General features: G+C 31.9%; 1 protein-coding gene across 4 annotated transcripts in view; it reads left to right on the top strand.

The window, feature by feature from the left end:
• The window catches only part of LOC108738260 (lachesin-like), a 69,459-nt gene extending 64,028 nt beyond the window's left edge, over nucleotides 1-5,431 (top strand). For 3 of the 4 annotated variants that reach the window (XM_025979128.1, XM_025979142.1, XM_025979145.1), the window contains 2 exons: nucleotides 1,248-1,418; nucleotides 1,489-3,425. In XM_025979128.1, coding sequence (XP_025834913.1) covers nucleotides 1,248-1,418; nucleotides 1,489-1,841 — 524 coding nt within the window. In that variant the 3' untranslated portion in view covers nucleotides 1,842-3,425. Of the gene's footprint in view, nucleotides 1-1,247; nucleotides 1,419-1,488; nucleotides 3,426-5,245 lie in introns of those variants that run through there. The other variant, XM_025979134.1, reaches the window with a different exon arrangement.
• The last annotated feature ends 5,727 nt before the right edge of the window (nucleotides 5,432-11,158 follow it).

The raw sequence follows: 11,158 nt of genomic DNA, 5'->3' as shown, positions 1-11,158 counted from the left end.
CGTAAAAAGATACGTAGAATCTCATGGTGCCAACGGTTTTCCAGTGCGGCGTCCAATAAATACTTTCCGGCTTTATTTTTCTATGATTTATGAACCAACGGTTGAAATAAATAATTATCTTCGTCAATTAATAGAGGTAATACTCGACAAATCTTGTTCTCAAAATTACGTTCATAATCGGCAACTTTTGGAACTCGGTTTTATCCCTAATAATTTTTTTTTGAAGTCAGTATTACCTCTGCTATTCGACGATTCTAATTCTTAGTAACACTCGACAATTATTCGACATAGCATCTATTGCGTATTACTAATTTCGTGGTTACTGAGATGTTTTACTTGAAATATCTATGAAAGAATTACGTTGTGACATTAATTCCCTTTCATCTTTCGGTAACTGTACTTTTTGAATTTATCTTAGGCAGTAATTGAATTATCGTCTTGAGCAATAAAATACTTACAAAGGCAGGCTCAAAGATAATGTCCTAAATGTTATGCCAACCGAAATAATTAAGTTACAATGCTCAAACGTTAAATGCTTGTCTCCTTTGAACTAATTCTTGCAGTGTTTGGACTATTTCAAATTTGTTCGCCGCATAAAAAGAATAATGAATTATTTAGTAGAAGTTGGACGGAATATATGTCCTGAATTGTAAGGAACCATGTAACTCTCATGAATTAACATGTTTGTTTAGGTATCAGACTCAATTCCAACACGAATATGTAATCAGTGGCTTATCCATTTAACACGTTTAACACTGAAAAGCTCTTTCGTCTACAAAATTTCTGCTGCTAGTTGTACTGAATCTGCATGTGTAATCTTCTTTATTTAACACTTTAACTCATTCAAAGTTGGATTTGAATTTAAAAGATTTATCAGACAGTACCTAACAGAAATTATATTTTATATTCTGTTTTATTTTCATATTTCTTACTGGCCTGCAAATATTGCAAGAGCTATAGCTTTTTTAACGTAAGAACTTTTTTAACTGAGTTATACGTAATTTAATCAACATTTATTAATCATAAAATATAGTTTTCATTCGTCTCGATTTTCTTTGTGTTTTTATAAGTCATTAGTTTAAAGGAAAAGTTGTATGATTTTCTAATTAAATAAATACTGTCATCAATTAGATCAATTTATTTACAAAGTTTGTCAGCCTGATTAATTGTATAGTAGCGCAATGTTTTTCTATATAAACCTCGTATTTACCGGGTATTACAAGTTCTTTTAGATTATTTTGTTTTAGGAGAAAAGCTTCTGCCTAGCGACAAATATATTATAACAGAAACAACTTTGAGCGACTATTCCTATTTTATGAATCTGACAATAAAATCATTGGAGAAACGAGATTTTGGCGATTACATGTGTTCATCCACAAATATTGTTGGCAGAAGTGAGGGTACTGTGCGACTACAGGGTATGTGCAAAGAAAAATATCCATTTGCAACGATTTACAGAAATAAGACGTGAATTTTTGTTGTTACTAGAACTACATCTTCTGGTGAAGACAACCACCACTCAGAGCACGCCAAAGCACGTGGAAATGACGAAACCGCGAAAACCTGTGGTGAAGGAGAATCTGAAGAAACCGAAGAAAAAGTCGAAGTCAAAGAAAGGTTCGGAAGAAGACAACGTCAGCGACGACTATGCGATTACAACCGTCACATTTCCCCCCTATTCTTGGACTCTCGCTCCGCCGAAGGCTCTTCCAGTCCCAAGCACCAAAAAGACACCCACTTGGGTCCATCACTCTAGTTGTGGTTGTAAAACACCTGTAAGCATTGCACCTATTTTTATTTTTATCTGCTGTTTACTAATCTCAAGACTGGTTAGCAATTGAAGTAACTGTCGTTACCTTTTGCATTTGTGCGTTGTCGACGTCTTCCTTTGCTATTGCTTCCCCACTTCCATTTCCCAAATGACAATGTTTATTTCAATTAGCTCCCTCGGGCCAACTCAAACCAAACAATTTTTCATAGGCTTATTTTGCTCTAATGTAATTAATATTTCTTGATCGTACATACTAACGTAACTATAATACTTACAAAGACTATATTTGTTGGATGTATTAATATACCTAGTAAACATTTTTTTACATAGGCACAACTAAAATACTCGAAAGTAAAGTCTACTAATATTTACATAATCTGTAACTTTTTAAAGACATGCTGTATTCGTTCTTGTCAAAGTATGATGAATACGTAAAGGTGCATACACACTTGAGCACGAGCACGAACACGTTCGAGGCGAGGCAAGGCGATACGAATACGTCTACGACTGGCAGCAAAGTGCATCGGTCTGCCCCAAATTGAATTTGAGTCGATGTGGATGGCTTTAATGCCTTAACTTGCCTCGTTTGTCTCGTTTTATCAATAATATAATAATCGTGACCAACCATTATGTACTGGGCTGGACTCAGTCTTGCCTTACCTCGAACTTATTAGTGCTTTTATTACCATTGATTGTTTCAAAAAAAAAAAAAAGTACCCGCTACATTACATCGACAAAAAAACTTCATATCTATCATCCAACGGCATATCATCTACTGTTATGTGTCTTCCTTAAGATCATCTACACTAACTGTTTACGGTAAATAATTAAATTACGTAAAAAAGAATTAAAGTTTTTACCTACGTATTATGTATATCTTACAACGATGCTAGGTTACAATAACATACACAACATTTTATACATAAAAACCTATGTCTTCCGAAGTTAAATTAACAATAATAAACAAGAAAAAGAATAATTTTTACTAGAATTCTGACGCATTCTGACTTTATGTATTACTACTAACTCCATGCCACAGTATGAGTCGAATGTCTAATAAATAAAATTATTCCATTCGTGTGTAAACTCACGATACCTACAGGGTTGTAATTTTTAAAATTGTAGTCTAATATAGTAGAAGGTAATCGCTATTAACTATTAGTGTAATCTAAAAATAGATGATTTACCTACCAAAGAGTACCTTCTACAAATTATTAATAAATAATTGTAATTAGAATTTATCATACCATGACGTGTTGTTGAAATATAAGATGAATTTCAGACATTAAAAAGGCACTACGTTTTGTCTCATACTGTGGGTCAGTTTCCATTTATAGTTGTACATACATAATATATGAGATATTCTAAAAAAAAGTGAAACACTGTAATCAATATATTTTGTATGGACTTGATTAAGAAACCTTTTTATATTTACTTGTAACTGTCTGTTTTAAAAGGAGTTACACCACTAAAAGCACAAACAAGGGTAGAAAATTATACAATAAAAAAATTATATTAAATAGCTACAGGTATTAGGGTAGGTGCCGTTTTGTTCTCATTGCAAATAGTTCGAATATCTAAATTAATTGATTATTATAATAACCTAAACTTTCTAAATCTGAGCAAACTAACAGGTCAAAATTTTTGATAAGTATATCAGTGTAATTATACATTTTTTACGCGCCTATCAAAATAAAATAAAATTATTCATCGGATAATAACAGTAATAAGTTTATTGTTCGTTAATTTTATTGTCGAATATAAGCAAAAAAATTAAAAAAAAAGAGGTGGTAACTCCTTAGCTATTTTTTTATGTGGTTTTGAAACCAAGTCTGTTGTAATTCGAATATTGAAGTTATGAATGAATTACCTAAGGGAAACAATCAGGATATGGGTCGCTTAGTTTAGTAAACGTAGAAAAAGTAACTAAATTGTTACAAAACTGTTTGTTAATTATATGTATAATAATAACAATAATTGATGTGATGTATGACTATACACACCATCAGCAAAGTGTTTAATGCAACACATGACAATAAAGTTCAAAAATATATTTATAAGTGTTACGTTGAAGCTTCGCCTAGAGCCATGAACCACTGGATCCGAGATGGAACTGGTAAGCATGTATCCCTTGAGAGGGACTTAACTTTATTCCCGTGTGTCATCCTGTTGCAATGTTTGTCGTTGCTCTTGATCCTTAACACGTCTTAATTTATTTAGGATTTAATCCTCGAAGCCAACCATTCTTTACCATAACATACTTATTTCAGTTCATTTATTTTAAATTACCGCGCTAAGGATANACATTTTATAAATTTTTTAGCTATACATTTAATATTTTGTAACAATTGTACAGCGTATTTGTTGTACTAATGTGCCTACATTAGTATTTTAAAATTATTTATTTTAAGTGGTAAACGGGAAAACTTCTTTTGACAGAAAAAGGCCCATCATAAAATTCGTCACGTTTTCTGTAACCCCTTAACAAATATTACGTCATAAAAGCATGACCTCTCCCTGTAAATTAATAGCATGCAAATATTAACAAAAATAGAGAAACTAACAAATAAGAAAAGCTGTCGATGGTAACAAAATAAAATTTTACCGAAAATAATACCAAATGTAGAAATGTCTATTACTGCAACAAGTCCTAATTAAGATCATATTCTTTTGACTTAATATTTATTTCACGTAACTTTCAATTTGAAACATAATAAGTAACATTTTGAATTAACTTAAAATTAAATTGATAAAATTTTAATTTGTTTCGTTGAAATGTCCCTCGTATACAATTCGTTCCTTTAGCAAGGACGCATGTGCTGTGTTATTAAAGAGATAATGAAACTAGGTCATCTCTCCACTGTTCTTATCCAGATTTGGTCAAAGCTTACGTTTTACAAGCTCTTCGTAAACACTAATAAATTGTTTACTTCGTTCTCTTTAAAAAGAAAAAATGATTTTTGTTAGTAATATAGTTTTTCATGCAGCTTTTACAATTTGAGGTAAGATTGCTCCCCTCCAGTCATTTTCATTTATGTGGTTCACAGTAACATAAATGTTATTCTTTGATTTATCTTTTATTTACCAACTTCAACTTGTTTTTTTTTTTATTGTTTTACAGACTTATTAAATTTTATTTGAATCAATATGCTTTAATCTAATGAAATACAATTCAAAATATATTTTAATGAAATTACTGAACTGTTTAGTTATTTACTAAGCTTTTCATTACAAATAGAAAAGCAATTTTGATTTTCTTTTCTGTATAATAACATTACAGTGACGATTTATAAAATTTACAATTTTAGGATAAGGATGTTAAAACACTTGGTATATAAGTTTTACAGTTTGTATTGACGATATTGTTTTGGTTATTATACAAACTGTTTTAGTATCCTTATCCTATTGTTAACTTGTTTAACTAAGTGATCAAAAACCGCATAATTTCCAATATCTTGCTTGTGTATTTTTCAGGAAAAATTTTATGAGCCAAAACTACCGCAATGTCATACCCGTTAAACGATTGAGTATTGGAGGACTTGTTTACAATCCGGACAATATTCAGGACATCGCAGCATAAAAAAGATAAGTTGAATTTTTGATTTTTATATTTTATTAAGTACCCGGTCTGACTTCACAAGATGAGAAACCTTTGGTTCTTTTTAANAGTACAGTGTTAAACTGGTTTTTTCCGACATTAAAATGTATAAAACGGCTTAAACATAGAAAAGCGCTCGTAAGATTATTCGGAGATGGAAGGCATTTACTTAGTTCAGAGAAGCGACAATTACGTAAAAAGATACGTAGAATCTCATGGTGCCAAAGGTTTTCCAGTGCGATGACCAATAAATACTTTCCGGCATTCTTTTTGCTAATGCATATAAAATGATCAAAAAGTAGAAAAGCGCTCGTGAAATTGTTCAGAGATGAAAGGTATTTACTTAGTTCAGAGAAGCGATAATTGTGTAAAAAGATACGTGGAATCTCATGGTCTCGACGGTATTTCAGTGCGATGCCCAATAAATACTTTCCGGCATTCTTTTTGCTAATATATACAAAATGATTAAAAAGTACAAAAGCGCTCGTAAAATTGTTCGGAGATAAAAGGTATTTACTTAGTTTAGAGAAGCGACAATTGTGTAAAAAGATACGTAGAATCTCATGGTGTCGACGGTATTCCAGTGCGATGTCCAATAAATACTTTCCGGCATTCGTTTTGCTAATGCATATAAAATGATCAAAAAGTAGAAAAGCGCTCGTGAAATTGTTCAGAGATGAAAGGTATTTACTTAGTTCAGAGAAGCGACAATTGTGTAAAAGGATACGCAGAATCTCATGGTGTCGACGGTATTCTAGTGCGATGTCCAATAAATACTTTCCGACATTCTTTTTGCTAATGCATATAAAATGATCAAAAAGTAGAAAAGCGCTCGTGAAATTATTCGAAGATGAAAGGTATTTACTTAGTTTAGAGAAGCGACAATTGTGTAAAAGGATACGCAGAATCTCATGGTGTCGACGGTATTTCAGTGCGATGCCCAATAAATACATTCCGACATTCTTTTTGCTAATATATATAAAATGATTAAAATGTAGAAAAGCGCTCGTGAAATTATTCGAAGATGAAAGGTATTTACTTAGTTTAGAGAAGCGACAACTGTGTAAAAGGATACGCAGAATCTCATGGTGTCGACGGTATTTCAGTGCGATGCCCAATAAATACATTCCGACATTCTTTTTGCTAATATATATAAAATGATTAAAAGAGGTAGAAAAGCGCTCGTAAGATTATTCGGAGATGGAAGGCATTTACTTAGTTCAGAGAAGCGACAATTACGTAAAAAGATACGTAGAATCTCATGGTGCCAACGGTTTTCCAGTGCGGCGTCCAATAAATACTTTCCGGCATTCTTTTTGCTAATATATATAAAATGATTAAAAGAGGTAGAAAAGCGCTCGTAAGATTATTCGGAGATGGAAGGCATTTACTTAGTTCAGAGAAGCGACAATTACGTAAAAAGATACGTAGAATCTCATGGTGCCAACGGTTTTCCAGTGCGGCGTCCAATAAATACTTTCCGGCATTCTTTTTGCTAATATATATAAAATGATTAAAAGAGGTAGAAAAGCGCTCGTAAGATTATTCGGAGATGGAAGGCATTTACTTAGTTCAGAGAAGCGACAATTACGTAAAAAGATACGTAGAATCTNATATAATGAATAATTTTTGTATTTAAAGATTTAATTAGTTAAATTCATTTAGTTTGTTGTATTGAAAATTAACACTAAGCATTAGTTTAAGATATTTGTGTATTTATTTAATAAGATTAATCTGTTTACTAACTTAGTATAAGTCTTAAAGTAATTTAATTTTAGATAGATTAAGTAGTTAGTAGTAATTAGTTTAAGATATTTGTGTATTTAATAAAATTGAGGTAATCTTGTTGCTTACTTAGTATAAGAATTAGAGTAATATAATTTTAGATAATGTAAGTAGTTCGTAATAATTAGTTTAAGATATTTGTATATTTAATAAAGTAACTGTATTACTAACTTAGTATAAGTCGTAGAGTAATATAATTATAGATAGATTTTAAGTATTATTAAAAGTAGGGACGTGTTATTATTTTTATTACGGTAACCTTTGTAATTTCGCAAAACATTGATGTAAATAAACATACGCTTTTTTTCTTCTGTAATTAGTAATATTAATATAAATATAAGTTCCTACCACGTCCCCACGACCGACACGCCAAATTACAGATTCCTGTAATTTCGTGTAATTTCGCGTAATTTCGCGTAATTTTTGGCGCTGCCACCTGGCATGAAACCTCAAAACTAAAGATAATAGCGATAATAATAACAATAATTTTGGGTTTTGGGGTTTCATGATGGGTGGCAGCACCGTAGCATTTGCAGGTGATTGGTAAACCAATATTTATGGAGCTCAAGTCCGGTATATTGGGTTAGGGGGCGGGCTTCAAGGGGGCCCCCTTCTAACCCATTTATCCAGCCCTACAAGCTTAAAACCTTTAAATAAAGAATCTTAAATAAAGAAAGAAAGAATCTTAAATAAAGAATCTTAAATAAAGAAAGAAAGAATCTTAAATAAAGAATCTTAAATAAAGAAAGAAAGAAAGAAAGAATCTTAAATAAAGAGGCTACAGGAATCTGTAAACCAAAAACCATACTTTAGCTACCCAATCATAGATGGCGCCACCAGAGTTCAGAGTTAATTCCAAGATATTACTATACTACATTTTGAAATTTGTGTAACCTTGAATGAAAGATTCATATACCAGTATGAATGCATAAATGTTAAGTTTACAGAAATCTGTGACCTCGAACGAAAGATTCATATACCAGTATGAATTACAGAAATCTGTGACCTTGAACGACAGATTCATACACCAGTATGAATTACAGAAATCTATGAATTTGAACGACGGATTAATATACTTGTAAGAATTACAGAAATCTGTGACCCTGAACGACAGATTAATATACCAGTATGAATTACAGAAGTCTGTGACGATGAACGACTGCTTCATAGAAATCTATAAGTTAATTCGTACTTCGTTACAGGTTCATGTAACCTTGAATGTTGTAATAGCTTTTGCTACCAACCGCTAGAGGTCGTAATGAATCGTTATGAATGAGGAACCTATTAAATAAGAAGGTAATAGAGAGATTACATATCCCTGTACAGGTTTACAGGAATTTGTAATAGCTTTTGCTACCAACCGCTATGGGTCGCCACAGAAACAGAATGAAGGAGGATACTATATAGTAGGATTATAGACAGATTACATGTCCCTGTAAATTTTTACAGAATGTTGATACTATATAAGAATTTAATACAGAGGTCACATATCCCTGTAATGTTTTAGAAAAACTTACTATAGGTTTTACTACTAACTACTAAATATCGCCTGAGGAGATTTTGATTGATGTATTCAAAATTACCTAAATGAGAATACTTAACTTGACAAACTAATCAAAGAATAAAAAACCATAAAGAGTTACTAAGTTGAAATAAGAATTAATGCATAGTTAGTATGATTGTATGAAAGTAAATATTTGGGATGTAACTTCTTTTAATTGAAGATCCATGGTAAAATAGGAAGTTCTCTAAAAATTTGAAAAGAGAGAGATCACAGCGTTAGAACAAGTGCTAATGATTCAAAATATCAAATAAAATGTTCATAATGTCTTTTATTAAATAATAGGTGATACAAAACTGGTTATAATTACATTACTACTTGTTAATATTAATAATCGCAGATACCACACAATTTGGTTATAATTGAGGTAAGTATGATTCAACAGGATTATTCAAAGAGATTACTAATTAAAACAAAGCAATAACCGCATACGTGGTTTCACCTGAGGGTTAGTAAATACCTTCCACATCCCAAATATTTCACTGGCGCTGTTTTATTTTTAAGCTATTTCGTATATTTTAAAACAATAATACCGAAAAGTACTTATTTGTCACCGCATTCGAAAACCGTTAGTACCATGAGATTCTACGTACTTTTTTACAAAATTATCACATCTCGATCTCTTATAAATGCCTTCCTTTTCCTAATAATTTTACGAGCGCTTTTTTATGTTTAAGTTATTATACAGATTTATGAACAATAACGCCGATATGTACTTATTTGACACAGCACTCGAAAACCATTAGCACCATGAGTTTTTATGTACTTTTGTACACAATTATCATTTCTCAGTGCCTAATAAATACCTTCCGGCTCCTACTGTATGACACCGCACTTGAAAACCGTTAACCCTATGAAATTCTGCGTAATGCTAGGTAAATACTTACATCTCATGATAATTTCACCGGCGTTTTTTTATGTTTACATTTCTAGTACTGTTTCAAATATATAAGAATATAATTAAAACATAAAAAGACGCTCGTGAAGTTACTGAGAGACGAAAGGTATTTAGTAAACTTTGAGAGGTGATAATTATGTAACAATGTTAGTACGTAGAATCTCATGGTATTAATAGATACTATCCGAGTGCGAGTACAACACAATATAGTAATTCAGTTCAATTTAATTTCAGTTTTTACTATATTTATCGGGTGTTTATGCGAAGGACTAAATTAGATTACAGAAACTCGTTACGTGTGTACGAGGTTATTGGTTTTTAGATAATCTCATATCAGTGTAGGGTGTTGTTGTTTTATAAGAATAGAAGTAGTAGTGAGAAGGGTGAAGAATACATGTTCAGGTTGAATGGATAATAGCTTGGGAGAAATTCATGGAATTTGTAGTCGTGCAACGAATCGAAATGTAACGTCCCTGGGCTGTAACCCAGATGGGACAATAGCTGTAAAATTGAAATTTAATGAGCCGTAAGCAGGTGAAATTGATATTTAAAAGATTAAGGTAATCTTAATTTGAAGAGCAATCAGATTTAAGAAACATCGTGTTTTATAAGAGGAGCAACTAGTACATCTTGTTATTCAAGCCAATGATCCGCCAAATTGTTGTGCTGACATAGCGGAAGCTCCTTACAACTTAACGACAACTGCTCTTTCTACAACAAATTTAAATTTCTTCAAAGTTATTAAAACAAAGTTTACCAAACAAAACGCTACTTCAGCTTCCGGCTCTAAGCCGCGCTATTTGTTTTACAAACTTCCTACTAGTAACATACTTTACTAAAAGAACGAATCCTACATTCTGTGTCCAAATGATTATAATTTTAATATGTCTAAACCAGGGTTTCTCATACATTTAGTTCCACGTTCCACACACTCATATTAAATTTCCGACGTAACAGCGAATTCCTTGTAAAAAAAATTGAACCGCTATAGCTGTGTCATTTTCACTGCACTTTAGTGTTTCCGAACAGCAATGGGGACCCGGCTATTGGTCGTTAATATCGAAATTTATAATTAATATTTGTCGAATAGGAAAATGTGTATTTACCATGTTACATGTAACTTGGCCTAATAGTGTTTTTATCGGTCACATGGCCAAAACTTTATGTTCATTTTCTGCAGGCTTAGAAATCAATTTCGAGACAATAAAAGTGGTAATAAAAGTGTAGCGGTATATTGAAGACAAATTAATGAAAAACGTATGTACATATGAAATGAAAAGTGAACTAGCGATAGGTAACTGATATTTAACGTTATTTAACGGAATGTTCTAGAACAGGGGTTGAAAATGCATCAATTGTAAAGTAAGTGACTGTAAGAAATAACACAGGTAAATAGCAAGAATTCTTGCTCTAGATGGAATGGAATGGAATGGAATATCACCTAGGAGTATAAGTACAATAAAAAGATAAACGATATTCTTAGTAAGATGTAAAGTCTCACACGTTTATTTAGCTATAAGGCTTGCTAGGACTCGCTGACAGAAG

The sequence above is a fragment of the Agrilus planipennis genome, unplaced genomic scaffold, assembly GCF_000699045.2.
Source record: "Agrilus planipennis isolate EAB-ADULT unplaced genomic scaffold, Apla_2.0 scaffold88, whole genome shotgun sequence".
NCBI lineage: Eukaryota > Metazoa > Arthropoda > Insecta > Coleoptera > Buprestidae > Agrilus > Agrilus planipennis.
Note: the sequence above shows the minus strand (reverse complement) of the source record. Positions and strands in the feature narration are given on the sequence as shown.